General features: G+C 34.9%; 3 protein-coding genes across 4 annotated transcripts; 2 read left to right on the top strand and 1 right to left on the bottom strand.

Annotated features, from left to right (window-relative positions):
* Positions 1–991: 991 nt before the first annotated feature.
* Positions 992–1,534, top strand: LOC106314402. Its single transcript, XM_013752275.1, has one exon. The coding sequence runs from the start codon at positions 992–994 to the stop codon at positions 1,532–1,534; it is 543 nt and encodes a 180-aa protein (XP_013607729.1).
* Positions 1,535–2,145: 611 nt separating this feature from the next.
* Positions 2,146–4,745, top strand: LOC106315678 (transcription factor EMB1444-like). Its single transcript, XM_013753478.1, has 7 exons — positions 2,146–2,353; positions 2,594–2,644; positions 2,741–2,920; positions 3,429–3,534; positions 3,766–3,807; positions 3,959–4,015; positions 4,129–4,745. The coding sequence occupies exons 1-7, from the start codon at positions 2,217–2,219 to the stop codon at positions 4,645–4,647; spliced, it is 1,092 nt and encodes a 363-aa protein (XP_013608932.1). The 5' UTR covers positions 2,146–2,216; the 3' UTR covers positions 4,648–4,745.
* Positions 4,746–12,082: 7,337 nt separating this feature from the next.
* Positions 12,083–14,215, bottom strand: LOC106315696 (exosome complex component RRP43). Of its 2 annotated transcripts, none has more exons than XM_013753497.1 (9): positions 14,002–14,215; positions 13,594–13,763; positions 13,459–13,508; positions 13,314–13,383; positions 13,128–13,233; positions 12,976–13,042; positions 12,781–12,856; positions 12,384–12,688; positions 12,083–12,286 (listed from the first exon to the last, which is right to left on the bottom strand). In XM_013753497.1, exons 2-9 carry the CDS (start codon positions 13,751–13,753, stop codon positions 12,215–12,217), a joined length of 906 nt encoding a protein of 301 aa, XP_013608951.1. In that variant the 5' UTR covers positions 13,754–13,763; positions 14,002–14,215; the 3' UTR covers positions 12,083–12,214. The 2 variants fall into 2 exon arrangements, with proteins under 2 accessions (XP_013608951.1, XP_013608950.1); XM_013753496.1 differs by having other exon boundaries at positions 13,974–14,212.
* Positions 14,216–16,759: the final 2,544 nt, after the last annotated feature.

The following is a 16,759-nucleotide window of genomic DNA, read 5'->3' as shown; positions in this document are numbered from 1 at the left end:
AAAAAAAAAAAAAAAAAAAAAAAAAAAAAAAAAAAAAAAAAAAAAAAGGTATGTGAGAAAGTTTGTGGTGATGATAGCGAAGTATAATGGCAATTATGTGAATAACTTACCATTTTAATGTTACTTCTTAAACAAATAATATATAAAGGATATCTATTTTTTTTATTGCAAAACATGTCCAAATTATAGCGTTAATTTGGCTTCCGAATGATTCATGAGTTCAATCTGGCGCTTCTGGCTAAACAACTATGGAGACTAGTACAGTTCCCTGATTCTCTTGTCGCTCGAGTTTTACGGGGAAGATATTATAGATTGAGTTCTCCCTTGAGAGCAAACGCTGTGATCAGCCCATCCTATGTGTGGACTAGCATTTCTGCTGCAAGAAAATTGCTATTACTGGGAATTAGACAGAAGATTCATTCAGGCTATGAAGTTAAGGTATGGGAGGATCCATGGATCCCATCGACCCTCGCGAGGCCAGCTGTCCCCATAGCGCCTGTGATGCATCCTAATATGAGAGTAAGCGATCTTATTGATCAGGGAGTAAAGGAATGGGATGTGGGACTATTGGAGAATTATGTTCATCCTGAGGATATACCATTCATAAGGAGCTTGGCAATAAGTTCAACTCATCGTCGTGATACCTTCTGCTGGGACTTTACAAGAAATGGCCAATACACGGTCAAATCTGGATATTGGGTGGCTCATAATTTATTAAAGGTAGCGGAGGAAAAGGATGTTTTAGAGCCAAGTATTACAAAGCTCCAAGCCTTTGCGTGGAAATTGAAGGCTCCTACGAAGATATGTCATCTTATATGGCAGTTGTTAAAGACGTAATATGAGGTGCGATAATTATTGCCCAAGATGTGGAGAAGTGGAGGAGACCGTTACACATGCAATTTTTGAATGCCCACCAGCTCTTCAAGTGTGGTCTCTATCATCTACTCCGACAGGCCCAAATATTTTTCCGCTTTCGAGCGTCTACGCAAATATGGATTATCTATTCTGGAGGAAGAATAGTATCATTGGGCCAGAGCAAGATAGGGATCCATATCCCTGGATAATATGGTACATTTGGAAAGCTAGGAATGAAAAGCTCTTCAGGGGAATAGATAGAGATCCATTGGATCTAGTTAGACATGCAGAGAGTGAATGTCACGCTTGGTTTGATGCTAATGAAGTGGTACAACTTGTGGCACACGATAATATAAATGAGGAACCCCAAGTCGTACGCTTGGGAAATATTTGCTTGTTAGATGGATCTTGGACATCTTCTGCTAACTTTAGTGGAAGCGGATGGGCATGGATGGATAGTTCAGGGAACACTCAACTTATGGGAACAAGGAACCTTCCCCGACGCGAATCAGCCTTACACTCGGAAGTAGAAGCACTGCGGTGGGCGATGGAGAATATGCTACAATATTCGAACTGCCAAAGCTTTGGGACAGACTGTAAGGAACTAATTGCAATGGTAAAGGACCCTCAGGCGTGGCCAAGTTTTTCGACAGAATTAGAAAGGATAGGGACGCTATAGATATGCTTCCCAGCATTCAAAATCTCTCACGTTCCACGGACGCACAATCGGACTGCTGATTTTTTGGCTAAGACTGCTAGATCTTTTCATAGGGAGTTACATTTTGTTGGTTGTTCTATTCCGGTTTGGTTACCCAGACCACCTCAAGTTTGAGTAATATAATGGCCTTTTGACGTCAAAAAAAAAAAAAAAAAAAAAACGCAACCACGGGTCTGCTTTGCCTTGGTGAAATGTTTTTTAATGTGGAATTCGTTATGTAGTCATTTTGATTAATATCAGTAGAGGTTGAAAAATATATATCACTGTGTAAATACTCCCTCTGTTTTGAACCTTTATAAACTCATAAATAATTGACATAAAAGGTATCAGGTCTGCTTGCAGGTTTCCAAGCGTTAGGAAATTATGTGACTTTTTACTTAAGAAATAAAAGTAAAGAAAAACAAGAATAAAATGACGTTAGGTAAATAATTTAATTTCTTATCTCCATCCAAAGTATAATAAAATAAATAAAATGATAAAGAATAAAAAAGATGCTTTGGGGGATGGATCTAAGCTTGCTATTTAAAGGAGGATAGATGGTGAGGGTTTTCTATCTTCTTCAATGTAAAGAAAGTCTTTACACGCCAAACAAAAACAAAGAGAAAAGAACCAAGGAAATAAAACTTTTGAAAATTAAGAATAAATGGAAGAACATCTAAATCCATTAGCTGTGACTCATCTTCTTCAACACACACTAAGAAGCCTATGTATTCACGAGAATTCACAATGGGTTTATGCAGTTTTTTGGCGGATCTTGCCCAGAAACTATCCTCCTCCCAAGTAAGCTTATGATAAAAATTAACCGTATACACATAGAACAAGTCTAAAACTCTTGTTTTTCGGTACAAAAAAAGTTTCCACTTTCTTGTTAGTCTTTTTATTTGCTGTTATTCTAGAGCTTGTTATGTATTATTATTTGGTTTTTGGAGCTTATGTTACAAATATATATGTATCTTATAGGTAAACAATATTTGTCTGATTGATAACTATGTTCGATCATTTGGTGCTGTTTGCAATTAGATGGGATGGTCAAGGAGCTTATGATAGATCAAGAGGGAACAGGAGAAACTGGTACTATTAAAACCGCATATAGAAACTATTATATATATATATTTACATAATGCTTTCATGGGTATATGATTAACAATAAGGTTGTGTAACTGACAGGATCTTGGTTTGGGAAGATGGGTTTTGCAACTTTGCAGCTTCTACTGGGGAAGTGAGCTCCGGCGAGTGTAGCGGAAGCGGTTCGACGGCTTACGGACATAGTGATTATCAACAATATCAAGGGCTTCAGCCTGAGTTGTTTTTCAAGATGTCCCATGAAATCTACAATTATGGAGAAGGGTATGTGAGGATAGAATACAAACACACATATAATATACAAGTTAATTAAAGGATTTTTATTACTTAAAGAAATTTTTTTTCCCAGATTTTCTTTTTTCATACAGTACTTTCTCTCTTTTGGTTTTCACTTTTTGGTTAACAGGGTATTTTTTTGGACCAGAGCCATTCTATTTCAATATCTTACCTAGTCTGTATCCATATGTATGTATGTGTAAATAAGTTGGGTTTATACAGTTTTCAGTCAAACTACCTCTTTCCAAACCGAAGTTTATGATCCATATACCTATTTTAAAGTCTTGCGGATGATTTGCAAAGTGTTTTTGATCGAAAAGCTGCTAAAGATGGATTATTTAATCATACTTTTTTGGCAAAGGGAGTATTTAATTAATCATTGTAAACTAAATAAAGTATTATTCAAATAGTTGTTAATTAATTTAATTATTCAAAATAGTTGTTAATTAATTTAATTATTCTCTCTAATGATTGAAGGTTATTAAATTTTGTGCAGGTTGATAGGAAAAGTGGCTGCAGATCACAGTCACAAGTGGATCTATAAAGAACCTAATGACCAAGAGATTAACTTCTTATCTGCGTGGCAAAATTCTGCTGACTCAGTAAGCATATGTTGATATATATATACATATATAGACAGGCCTATACATATATAGACAGGCCTTCACATACACATTTTTATATGCCATTTACATATATTCATAAATTTGAAACAAAAAGTATCCATAAATTTGAAATTTTATAAACATAGATTTACATATTGTATATAAGCATTATATTAACCACACCCTAATTAAAACTTATTGTAAATCAACGTTCATGTCAATGTGCAGTACCCTCGGACATGGGAAGCTCAGTTTCAATCTGGCATCAAGGTATCTTATTGTTACATCAACATATATATATATATATATATATACTTTTCCATATATATATGCATTATCGTACATTTTTATGCATCAAACGGCTGCATTACGTACGTACATTTAACTATATAACTATATATTTACATGAAACGTTTTGCAGACCATTGCCTTGATTTCTGTTCGAGAAGGTGTTGTCCAATTAGGAGCTGTTCACAAGGTATTTTTTTATCTCTCTCACTCTCTCTATATATTTATATACACATCATATACACTTTGTATATTTATATATATAGATGATACATTTACATACTTAAAATGTTAATGTTCAAGGTGATAGAAGATTTAAGCTATGTTGTGATGCTAAGGAAAAAACTGAGCTATATAGAAAGCATCCCTGGAGTACTTCTTCCTCATCCTTCTTCTTCTGGTTACCCTTTTATCAACGCTTCTCCTTCTGACACTTGGCATTTCCCCGGAGTAGCTCCTCCTCCTCCGTCGCAGCCTGAGTACCACCAACAGCGTATCTACCACTCTGACCATCACCACCACTTCTTGATGGGCCACCACCAACAACCGATGAAAATAACGCCGTCGATGAGTAGCCTCGAGGCTCTTCTCTCGAAGCTTCCGTCGGTTGTACCTTCAGTGACGCAAGCGGGGTACTTCCCGTTTCACCACAGTGCTAAGGAAGAAATGAGTCAAGAAGATCAAAACGGCGCGTTTAGGGTTCAACGTAATGATTTGGTTGGTGAGGGTAGTAATGATAATGACAACATTAATTACAATAGTAATAATGATAATTATAATTATAACAATAATTGCAGCAATAATAATTACGACAGGGAATAAGATCGGTGTGTTCTTAGCGAGGATTATTGAGTCTAATAAAATCTCGATTGTTTTCGTACTATAAGTAATAAATAAATGAGAATAAATTGTACTAAGAATTTTCCTAGTCTGACATTTTTATTTCTTAGATTTTATTAAGTTTCTCTTAGTTAGCAAACTAAATAAATATTGTATTTGTATTGTATTGTATTGGTATGTATGTCTTGTTTCTGACGTAGTACGTTGATTTAGCGGTACTTGTGTAAAACTGTAGCAGATTCCATATTTAAAAACAAAATTTAAACTGAAAAACAAACAATAAAAATAAAGAGTGGCAAAAATATTATTTTCTCGCAATGGAATTTTCGGTTAGCTGCTTCTTTGGACTTGTTTTGGTCAAGAACTCAAATTTTTAATAGTTTTTGACATGACTTATCGTATGTATAATCTGGTCGGTTATGGAAAAAATAAACTTATTACTACAAAGTGGATTGGCTTCTATATTGTCTTATTTGAATTTAGTGTTTTCTGACTAATATAAGGAGTTAGCCAAATTGTCTTTACTAAATTTCATGTAAACTGGATGAAATGAAGTGCAAACCCAGATTGACTAAAATATCAATTTTGTTCTACAAATCAAATCGAATCCAGGCAAATGGATTTACATCTATGTTTTCTAAACCAACATGGACACTGAACCATACAGTTTTATGGGTCATCGGATCAACTGCAGACGAACAGCAGTTTGATAAATTAATTAATTTCAGTGTGTAATTATATATTAGCTATTAAAAATATAAGAAAAAAAATATTTATTTTTTCATTTCAGATACAAAATATTTAAAAATAATTTAAACTATTTAACAATTTTTGCAATAGTCAAGAGTTCGAATATATAATAGAAAATGTATCAAACTTTAAAATTCATAAGTTTTAAATGTCTAATATGAAAAATAAATTTATTTTTAAATCTAAAATTAACTAAAAAGTAAAACTTCAAGATTATAATAGATTTTTGATAATAAAAATAAAAGTGTGTCAAATTACCTCAACTAATTTTGATTATATATATCTATCATTATTCACTTTTTCAGATGACATAGTGAAAACTTCATTAAAATCTAATATAAAACAGATTTTAATAAAATAATTAGAAACCTAAGATAATTTTTTTAGTTCAGCTAATGATTTTATATAATCAAAATCTAGAAACGCTTATACCTACACTATTACATCTAATTACATTTCATAACTTTCTTAATTTAAGATAATCATAAATATAGACAATGCAACAAAGTAACAAGGACTTCTTTGATTTTTCTTTGTTTAGTATAAATAGTTACAACAAATTTAAGAGTTAAATAATAAACACTATTCGGTTGATGGATGTGTCAAATCCTAGTTTTAAATTAGAGAGCAAAATGAACGGCTGATGGTGGTCAAGTGTTGAAAGAATTACCATGTGGATGGTTTACCAGACTAAAATCCAAAACATCTCTCTATAATTTACAATCACGGCTAAACATTTGTAAAGCATTAATATCCAAATTATCAACAAACCCTACGGATTACCCGGACGAGCTAGCTCAACTGGTAACACTTCAGACTCCGGTCTGAGAGGTCACGAGTTCGAGTCTCAGGCGGGGAGGAGTGTCCAGGGCCGTAATGGTACAGATGCAGGCTGGCTCTGGGCCTAGGAGGGGATTAGGGCCGAAGGTCCGAACCCCGCCTGGTTAACAAAAAAAAAAAAAAAAAAAAAAAAAAACCAAACCCTACAAATTAGTCTATATTTCAAAAAGTTTTGGGCCGAATATCCATTCTCATACCCAAAACTGTAGAATATAATATTAGTTTTGTATTGAACGTTTGGGATCTTTAGTCTGTGTTTTGGGTTTCCATCTTCCAACGTTATCGAAAAAGACCCACGAACTAAGCAAATGGTCAGTGATGTTCTGAGAAGATTATTTTTTTTAATTACCAACCTAGTCCTGAACCATTCAACGATAATATCTGTTAGCGGTAGATTTACATCCTCCTCAAAGTCCATTAGACAATAAATTATGCTCATTTTACTATGAATCCCTAGCTTCTTCCTTGTATAAATAAATAGATACATCTCTTTATCAAAAGATCTTCTCTTCTCCATTTTATACTTAGAACACTTCTTGCAAAGAGTTTATAAATTCTTAGATTTAATTTACACTTGTGATAACATGTAATACAATCTTTGATCAATAAACTCTTTTTGATGTTCATTTCTCATTTGATTCTTTCAAGATTTCTCCTAAACTTCAAAAATCTAATCTTTATCTTTAGATTCTTTATTGATTGATTCCAACGAACACCACCAGCATAAACACTGTTTTTTATTAGGCACGAGTTTGCGGTCGACTCGCTTATTGTTAGATACGAGTTTACAAAAACTCGTCTTTGGCTAGGCATGAGTTTACAGAAGCTCTCCTTCTACTAGGCACGAGCTCTCAGTAAACTCGCCTCTGTCTTAGCAAGAGTCAAGTAAACTCGTCTTTCGCTAAGCACGAGTTTAAAGCAAACTCGCTTCTTACTAGGCACAAGTTCGAAATAAACTCGCCTAAACCGTCATAGGCATGAATATGTCTAGTTCATTGTCTAATAAACCCTATTCGTAAACTTCGCAGAGATCGATTCCATCTCTCAACGAACTTGGGGGGACTTTCTGTTGGGGTGGATTTACATCCTCCCTCAAGGCCCATTAGACATTGAATTAGGCTCACTTCATTATGAAACCCTAGACATCTTTCTTCTATAAATAAGGAGCTACATCCTTATTAGAAAAGATCTTATCTTCTCCATTTTAGACTTAAACACTTCTTACATAGGGTTTATGGATTCTTAGATTACTTTACACTAGAAACCATTCTTGTAATACAATCTTTGATCAATAAACTTTTTTTGATGTTCATTTCTCATTTGATTCTTTCAAGATTTCTCCTAAACCTCAAGAATCTAATCTTTATCTTTAGATTCTTTATTGATTGATTTCGACGAACACCACCAGCATAAACATTGTTTTTGGATCAAACAGTTGGCGCTAGAAGGAGGGGGTAAGGAGAACTATCTTCAAATCATATCAAACTTGAGAGAATCCTTGATCTATATTCATCTTCTCTTTCTAAAAAAAAAAAAAGTGAAAGCTTGGATTTTGATATCATCAAATATCGACCAAAGAGCCCAAGATTCTCATCAACTTGCCATCTCGTACTTTCACTCATCATGATCGCAACAACCCACGATGGCTTTCTCATGAAAGCTTTGCTTTCTTCTTATGGGATTTTGATCGAACACTTGGTGGGCTGAGAATGACTGGATAAAAGAGGAAGCAATTCATGACGCCCAGCGGTTGATGTCACCAAAAGCCCACCAACGAGCCCAAGACTCTGAGCTCACCGTCTGGTCCTTCGGCTCACGGAGCGGCGATGGCGATCTCACGATGATTGAGTCTCGTTCCGACAATCTCAAAAACCTACTCGACGAATCAGCTCCCAAGTCGACGAGGTGAAGCAACGACCACCTACCCTCGACGCGGAGAGTTCCCGATTACGATTACGACGAAGCTCCAAGCCCACCCCAAATTGTCATTTGCTGCTGTCGAGGATATCTCCGCAGGAGGACAACTCGACGGCTCAGGTGTGTCTGAACCAAGATCGACGGCTCGGAGTGAGAAGAGAGATGGCGACGACCATGATTAAATCCCAGAGTAGCAGAGATGAAATCATCTCAAGCTCTAGAGACAAGGTCGCCGAAATTATCACAAGCTCCACCATTTTCTCCACAAAGGAAACAGCTTCAGCATCTTCCAAAGAAGAGACAGAGCGAGAGAGAGCTGACAGGAGCTTACAAACAACACCACATCAACTCGCTAGCGGTTTGACAGAGCTTCTCTGCCCAACGACGAGTTCATCATGACCAGAGGAGTCGTAAAGTTTCGAACTTGAGTTCGTTTCAATCATCATCGAGAGCTCCCCAGCTCCTCCGGTTCTAGTCAAGTCTTCCCAAGTCTGCAACGATTTTTGGATCAAGACTCCGATGGTTCTCGTCTCCGTCTATACGTCTTGTTTCTTCATCAATACACTGAGAGAAGAAGAAAAGAGTGATCTTGAGTCAATCACCTCGTCACCAATTCAACGAACAGAGACAGCCCTGAGATAAGAAGAATTCAATCATCTCGACATCTCAAGACAATCATCCCGCCAAGATCCTTGGCAAAGATGTGGAATTAGGCAAGCCACGTTCTCGTCTAGCTTCTCTTCACCTCGCCACACCGATCTTGATCCTGAGTTCTCTGCACGATCGCATCAAGCTCTTGCCTCTACGTCACAAAAGCTCCACGACTTGAAGAAGAACATGAAGAAGTGTGGTCACGTCAGCTCTGGATACGGTTTTAGTGGAGGGCATCGCCACCTTAGCCCTCACAATTCGATCTCCGCATCACGATAAGCTTTACGGTCGACGTGGCCTTACCTTCTTCTCCAAAGCTCGCCAAGACAAGTTTACCGCAACCGGTACGAGCTTCTCGTCAAAATGTAAAGGAGGCGCAACCTCTTAGCATCTATCAGCGACGACGTTCTCAAGCTCCATCCCGAGCTCTGTTTTTCGAATCTTGGTGCATTATCTTCCCACTCCAAAATCTTGCAGTCACAATTACGATTTGTTTCATCTCCACCGCAAAGTTATGACGACACCAAGGTCTTGAAGTGATGTCTGCGATAGCTTCTTCACCAAGAAACAAACAAATCTCGGCGGACGTTCATCTTAAGCCAAAGATAAGTTATTCTTATTAAATCATCACATGCTTTAGTCACTTTTAAATTAGTGTTACGGTTGACATTGTGGCTTTGGTTTAAATTATTAAACAACTCACTTTCATATAATTTTTATGAGATTACTTCGTGTTATTGCTTTGCTGTTGGTAGTCTATGATATTAATAAGTTGACAATTATTATATCATCATGCACAACTCACTAGCATTAAGTAAAATCAAGTTCAATCGGTTGTTTATTAATTATGCAACTGTTGGTTATTTCTTTTGGTTCATATTGGTCTAATCATGATCATGTTTTTTGTGAACCAGAGCCAAAGAGAAAAACAGAGCCAACAAGCGGTTGCCACCACCATATGTCCGTCCTCATGATTCAAAAGATGGCTCTCGGCTACGAGCTTGTCGGAAGCAGCACAATCCGGCGCTTTCTCACGAACACACAAGCCAACAACTTGCTCGGCACACACGATCTCAACACAAGACTTCGGATCGGCAATAGTTCGGTAAATTTATATTTTAGGCACGAGTTTACAAAAACTCGTCTTTGGCTAGGCATGAGTTTACAGAAACTCTCCTTCTACTAGGCACGAGTTCTCAGTAAACTCGTCTTTGTCTCAGCATGAGTTTAGTAAACTCGTCTTTCACTAAGCACGAGTTTAAAGCAAATTCGCCTTTTACTAGGCACAAGTTCAAAGTAAACTCGCCTAAATTGTCATAGGCATGAATGTGTCTAGTTAATTGTCTAATAAACCCTATTCGTAAAATTCATAGAGATCGACTTCAATCTCTCTCTACGAACTTGGAGAGGGCTTACTGTTGGGGTGGATTTACATCCTCCCTCAAGGCCCATTAGACAATAAATTATGCTCATTTTACTATGAAGTCCTAGCTTCTTCCTTGTATAAATAAAGAGATACCTCTCTTTATCAAAGGATCTTCTCTTCTCCATTTTATACTTAGAACACTTCTTGCAAAGAATTTATAAATTCTTAGATTTAATTTACACTTGTAATCATACATGTAATACAATCTTTGATCAATAAAATTTTTTTGATGGTCATTTCTCATTTGATTCTTTCAAGATTTCTCCTAAACCTCAAGAATCTAATCTTTATCTTTAGATTTATTATTGATTGATTCGAACGAACACCACCACCATAAACACTGTTTTTGGATTGAACAATATCGGTGATATAGAAATCGAAGATTGGAAAAACATTTCATATCAACTGCCAAGATGATGGTTAATTGCTTTTATATGTAGCATATATCAGGTTTTCTCAACTACCACTGTTGGAGGTTTTAGTTTAGTTGTGCATTTTGGTTTTTAAGGTCGCGACTACAGAAACTTACGTTGTTATCTCAGAAGACTTGAAATATGGACCTGAACATGATAGCTGACTTTCTTACAATACTTTAGTTTGTACATGTCCTTGTTGGTTAGAAAGAAATATTACTGTATTTATTTTTCATTGTATAAAAAGTGACATTTTATATAACATTAACGACACACCGCATAACTCAAAGCCATAATCATAAGTATATATCTATATAAACAAAGATTTCACACAAAGCTAATGAACCACACCTAAAAACTTTCTATACAGAAGTTTGTTTTAGTCCATGGGAGAAAACAAATTATACATAAAGAATAGGATAATCATTATGTGTATATATATATATGAATATTGGAACGAACACCTTAACACTTTCTAACTCACGTGGGAAACTGTCAATCTTGTAATCTACCCTCTTCCGCATCGCAATGGGTTTCTGAAACGGTGAAAAAACAGAGATTATCATGAAAGTTAATGAAATTGTATCTGTAGTGGATATTGGAGCATTGTTTTCATGAATAGATAATAAGTCTCCATTCATTGAGCGGTTTTGCGCAGAGGCTGCAGGACTTCCTATTGACTAACAGGTCCAAAAGAATATCGGCACCAGCTTCTCAAGGCTGCATGGTACCTGAAACTGATAGAGGTGATGGGTAAGCAAAGAGCCTAGAGATTTGGACAATACAATGCAGCTTCACAACAAAACACGATAGCAGCACAATTTTTTTTAGAAATAGTTCAAAAAAAAAAAAAACAGCTTGTTCCTCACGAATCATGTTGCTGCAATAAATAAAAATATCAATCTTATGATGTATTCATATTTACATATTGTCAATTTAAAGAATTAATCAAAGCAATGTGTAGCGTGAGTGAGTGAAGTAAATCACTGCAGCGTTAGGACAAGCTACCTTGAATAACCTAGGCTAGGGACAAAGGCTGAGAATTTTAACAGGCCAATGGATACAGAATACAGACTACAAAAGAAAATACATTCATATACACTGTTTTTTTTTTTACATTCATATACACTCGTGTAAGTTCCATAAAGATGTCAAAAAAAATTCCATAAAGATGTCAAAACATATTCTTCACCTTTTTGCAAATTTTCAGTTGATCCCCTGTATGGTTATTTTATCTAGTCACTATGAACTATGTTTGAACATTTTCTAAGGGATCAAATGTGTAGCAATATCATATTCATCCAGTTAGAAAGTTCCAAGCATAAAACATAATGTGAAGAGTTTCTTTTTGTTTCACTTCATATTTTCCATTATCGATAGATAGAGTACTCAACAATCCATATGAAATGTAGAGGGCATATAATCGAACAGTTACACTAACATTAAACTCATTATAAGATCACCAAAAACATAATGTTAACAAAAATGGTGAAGAGCACTAGATTTCTTCATAATGTTACGGAATGATAAACATTGTCCATTTGATTTCTAATCAGTCGATATCCATCTCACCCAGTATCTGCTTAAGCTCCTTCCCTCTCTTCCTTGCTAACTCCACACAGCTCTGCCAAAAAGCCAAAACCCACAAGGCTAAACTTTATAAGGAAAAAAAGAAACAAGTGTAGTAATCAAAGCTGTGAGAATGCTGAGAACACTCTCACCTTGATGGCTGATGAACCAGCGAGAGCGTTTCCTCCTGATTTATTGAAAGAAACAATCTGATCTGAAGAGTCCAAAACAACAGTCACCAGAGTGTCCATGATCGATTCTTCTTCAGCTGTTGGGTCTGCTAGAATGTACTTCTTGTGGAGTATGCATGTTAAAGCAAAAGGGATGTTCTTGAGCGTGAGCTTTCTCTTCTCCTTGTTCACTGCTTCCTTCTCGTTGATCGATGCATTCTCCTCTTGTTCTCCATTGATGGCAACTATTCTTCCGTTGTCGTTCAGAGCAACAACTGGTATTTGCACTGCAAAATACAAAAAGATCTCTTATGCATCAGAGCAAGATTTGGTCTGAGTATAACCTTTGCTCTTCTCAGCAGATTAGGATATGTCTTACAATTCGAAAAGGCAGCAACGGCAGAGAGCAGAGCAGCATCGAAAAGAGCTCCATCAGCATCAAGACAGTATATGTCCTATAAGAATTTTCAGAGAGCAGCGATATTTTATTATCTACACACGGTAACAAACTCACTAGACGAATGGTGATGAAAACCAATTACAAAGACGGTACAGAGGGAGGTGGTGTGCTGACCAGATAACCCATCCAAGCAGCTTTTCCACTAACAAGGCAGAGTTCTTTAAGGTCAATCATATCACAGCTGCAACAAAGAGAAACATTTTCAGAAAAAAGAAAACATTCTCTAAGACACAGTAATGACTCTTTCAGCTGATAAATCCAAACACCTTGAGAAAATATCAGACAAACGCTTGGAGATAACAGGAGCTTCATCAGCTGGTCTTCCAGGACGAACAGTTGGAGAGCATATAGGAGGCATGTGGAACTCAACAGCTAAAAAAAAAAAGAATCGCTCAGACACAAGTGAAACACTGGAGAGAGAGAGAAAAATAAGGTAGATGCAACAAACAAACCTATGCATCCTTCGTCTGGGGAGTCTGTAGAAGGACTCATAACTTCCATTCTTATAGCAGCAAGCATAGTCTATATCAAAAAAGCAGAAACTATGTAAGAAAAAACAAGAGACTCAGTAACATTATGTGAGTTAAGAAAGCCTACTGTAGAACCAATCTTGGCAAGAGCAGAGCCATCAGCGGAGGAAACAAGTCCTATAAACAATAGAATTACAATCAATCAAGTCAAAAGTGTTTCCATTGACTGACTCTGATGATGAAAGTAAGCGACTTTCTTTACCAAGGTTGACAATGGTGTCTCTGGCTTTTCCAAGTGGTCTACCATCAGGTCGGAGAGACTCAGAGAGATGGCGCTCGAAGAAACGAAGAGGGAAGAGCCTTCTGTAAGCATCCACATCCATCTCTGTCGACAAGTCTTGAGACGAATCTGGTAATCCCATTGTTTTGCTTCTGTCACCAAAGAATATTTGTTAACTCAGTTTAACAGCAAGCAAGGAGTTATTAAGTTTCTCATACGAACAAAAAAGACAAGACACAAACAACTTCATCTTCTATCAACCAAAGCTCAAAGCTAAAACAAAAGCTTGGTTCTTTTGCCATTAATGCTACAATCCACGATACTATCAGTGAAACTATAATATGTGAAAACTGGTGCTTTACTTCTTCTATCAACAAAGCAGGAACAAACTTTGTCTAAGTTACAAGCAAGAGATGTAGGTTAGCGCGGCTGAAGGTAAAGGAGGGATTCGACGGCCAAGGAGACGGAGACGGTGACGACGTGGAGAGTTAGGTTTCTCTGATTATAATGCTTCTTATTTCTTAATGGACCCGAGATAAAGCCCACTAATGTCTACAGAAAGAAAACCCCAAATTAAGGAAAAAAAGTATATAGTTGACGACGGATACAGAGTTTGCAACTAGACGAGTTTGGGGAAGATGATATGGGCACGTAAGCTCATTCAACTAATTTCCTCTATAACTATCCTTCATAGTAAGTGTTTACCTTACGGTTATAAAGCATACAAATTATGTCCAAAAAACAATGTTGTGGGTATTACCGGTTTGATCAGTGTTTTGAAACCCGATCCAGACCTACGGTCGAACCGGTAAATCCAATGATCCGGTATATAATCCAATGATCCGGTATATAATCTGATCTTGGTTTTAGAAAAATCTCATTACATAAAAACCCGGTAAAACACGAAAAAAGTCCGTTAAAACCAGAATCCAACTACCAGTTGAACCAATGCGTAACTTTTAATTACTTTTACTTGAATTTTTCAGTTACATTATTAGAATTTGTTTTGTATTCTAATAAAGAAGTTAAGTTTCTAGTTTTTTTTTCAAAAACAAAAACAAAATCATATGATTATGTGGATTATGAATTTATTAACAAAACTAGTTGATGTTATTTGGCATAAGTTTATTTTTGTTACTGATAATTTATTAAAATTTTATGTTTTATTTTTGGCTTATTTTAGATTTTAATTTTAATTTTATTATTCACATTTGACATTTTAATTCTTATAGAATCTAAGTCTTGATATATTTTTATTCTATGTCATAATTCTTAACTTGTTACAAAATTGCTAAATAGTTTGAATTTTTCTTTTTTTTTATATATTTTGTCTGTGAAATAAAAATAAAAAATAAAGAAACTACTGTTAAGTATTTTTCCAAATGTTTTTTAAAACATAAAAAATTTCTTATATATTTTAATAGCTAATATATTATTATATAACAAAATTAATTTATTTATTAACTCGCGGTTCGTCCGCGGTCGATCTAAAACCCGGTGACCCAATAAATTATCTGGTTCGGTGTTTGAGTCGGGTCTCAAAACACTGCATTTGATTCATTCCATCATTGGTAATATCCTAGACTAGACTCCTAATGACCAAATCAAAAGTAAAATGATCAACCCTCAGAATTAGTAATCTGATCTCTATAATATTGTTTAACGAGTTATTTGCTCATGTGTTATTCATGTTTAATTTACAAAATAAAATTAATTACATATATATTTTAATAAAATTAATATAATTAATTGATATTAGTGATATCTTTTATTAGTTTCTTCTTTAATTATAACAATTGTTTTTATTTTCTAGATATAGAAAATAGAAATATATTAAATTTTGGAATTATATTTGGATTTGCTTAAAACGGGTGTTTTTATTTTAAGTATTTACTCAAAAATAAGTTATATATAAATTATTTATCCTGCTCTATTATTTATTACTTGCGAAGATTTGTGAATTACGTTAAAATAGTTTTCATTATTTTTCATTATTTGTTAAATCGCACTTTACAAAAAGTGGACATGGTAGTTTGTTTTGTGGACTTCATTAGGTGAAAGCACGATAATTACTCACACTCAAAAAAAAAAAATTTGTGCTTATTATAAAAAAGAAAGAAAGACATGAACTTGTTTTCCGAAGAGTACCATGTGTTTTCTTGAACGATGTGCTGACAAGAAAAAAACATTTACTCACACTCAAAAATAAAATTTTTATTTACAATATTTTAATTTTAGATTTTAATTTTATTATATGTAAAAATTACAATCATAGAATTTCTTTTATCTATTTCTTTTCGTTAAAATATACTAGAAAACAGCAAAAAACAAGTAACAAGTAATATCAAAGCTGGATTGATAACTTTTTAATACTTGTTATCTTTTTATATTTAAATTATCAAATTCTATTATTTTATATAAACCTTGATAACCATGATTATTTGAAAATCAAGACATTTACAAACCAAGTAACATATATAAGGCGTGTAACAAAATTGAAGAAATTACATGCTTATCACTTTTATGCTATCATTTTTCATTTTTACCACCACTAAATGAACATTTTTAAAAATACTTTCTTTACTAAGGGCAAAAGACTCTTATGCCCATATTCTTTATATATATAATAAATAAATATTTAAATAAATAAAAATTTAAAAAAATAAAAAATAATTTTTAATTTTTTTTCTGAATTATACTATTTCGAAATTCAAACCCTAAACCCTAAACCATCAATCTTAAACCCTATTTTTTTTGAAATAAACTTTAAACCCCGAAACATCAACTCTAAACCCTAAACCCCAAAACATCAACTCTAAACACTGAACCCTAAACTTTCAACTCTAAACCCTAAAACATCAACTCTAAACCCTAAACCCTAAACTTCAACTCTAAACCCTAAATTATCAACACTAAACCCTAAACTATCAACACTAAACCCTAAACCATAAACCCTAAAGAGCAAACTCTAAACCCTAAAACATCAACTCTAAACCCTAAACCCTAAACCATAAACCCTAAAACATCAATTCTAAACCCTAAACATAAACCCTAAACCCTAAACCTACAAATCTAAACTCTGAAACATCAACTCTAGGGTTTTAGGGTTTAGGGTTTAGTGGTTTAGGATTTACGTTTAGGGTTTAGA

The sequence above is a fragment of the Brassica oleracea genome, chromosome C9, assembly GCF_000695525.1.
Source record: "Brassica oleracea var. oleracea cultivar TO1000 chromosome C9, BOL, whole genome shotgun sequence".
NCBI classification, from domain to species: Eukaryota; Viridiplantae; Streptophyta; class Magnoliopsida; order Brassicales; family Brassicaceae; genus Brassica; species Brassica oleracea.
Note: the sequence above shows the minus strand (reverse complement) of the source record. Positions and strands in the feature narration are given on the sequence as shown.

Excerpts from the sequence above, each read along its gene's own strand:
- LOC106314402 (XM_013752275.1), top strand. The coding sequence starts at position 992 with ATGGATTATCTATTCTGGAGGAAGAATAGTATCATTGGGCCAGAGCAA.
- LOC106315678 (XM_013753478.1), top strand. The coding sequence starts at position 2,217 with ATGGAAGAACATCTAAATCCATTAGCTGTGACTCATCTTCTTCAACAC. Across the intron at positions 2,354-2,593 it reads AGAAACTATCCTCCTCCCAA|ATGGGATGGTCAAGGAGCTT; the intron begins GTAAGCTTATGA and ends GTTTGCAATTAG. Across the intron at positions 2,921-3,428 it reads ATCTACAATTATGGAGAAGG|GTTGATAGGAAAAGTGGCTG; the intron begins GTATGTGAGGAT and ends AATTTTGTGCAG.
- LOC106315696 (XM_013753497.1), bottom strand. The coding sequence starts at position 13,753 with ATGGGATTACCAGATTCGTCTCAAGACTTGTCGACAGAGATGGATGTG. Across the intron at positions 13,509-13,593 it reads AGACACCATTGTCAACCTTG|GACTTGTTTCCTCCGCTGAT; the intron begins GTAAAGAAAGTC and ends TATTGTTTATAG. Across the intron at positions 12,287-12,383 it reads CTGGTTCATCAGCCATCAAG|AGCTGTGTGGAGTTAGCAAG; the intron begins GTGAGAGTGTTC and ends GCTTTTTGGCAG.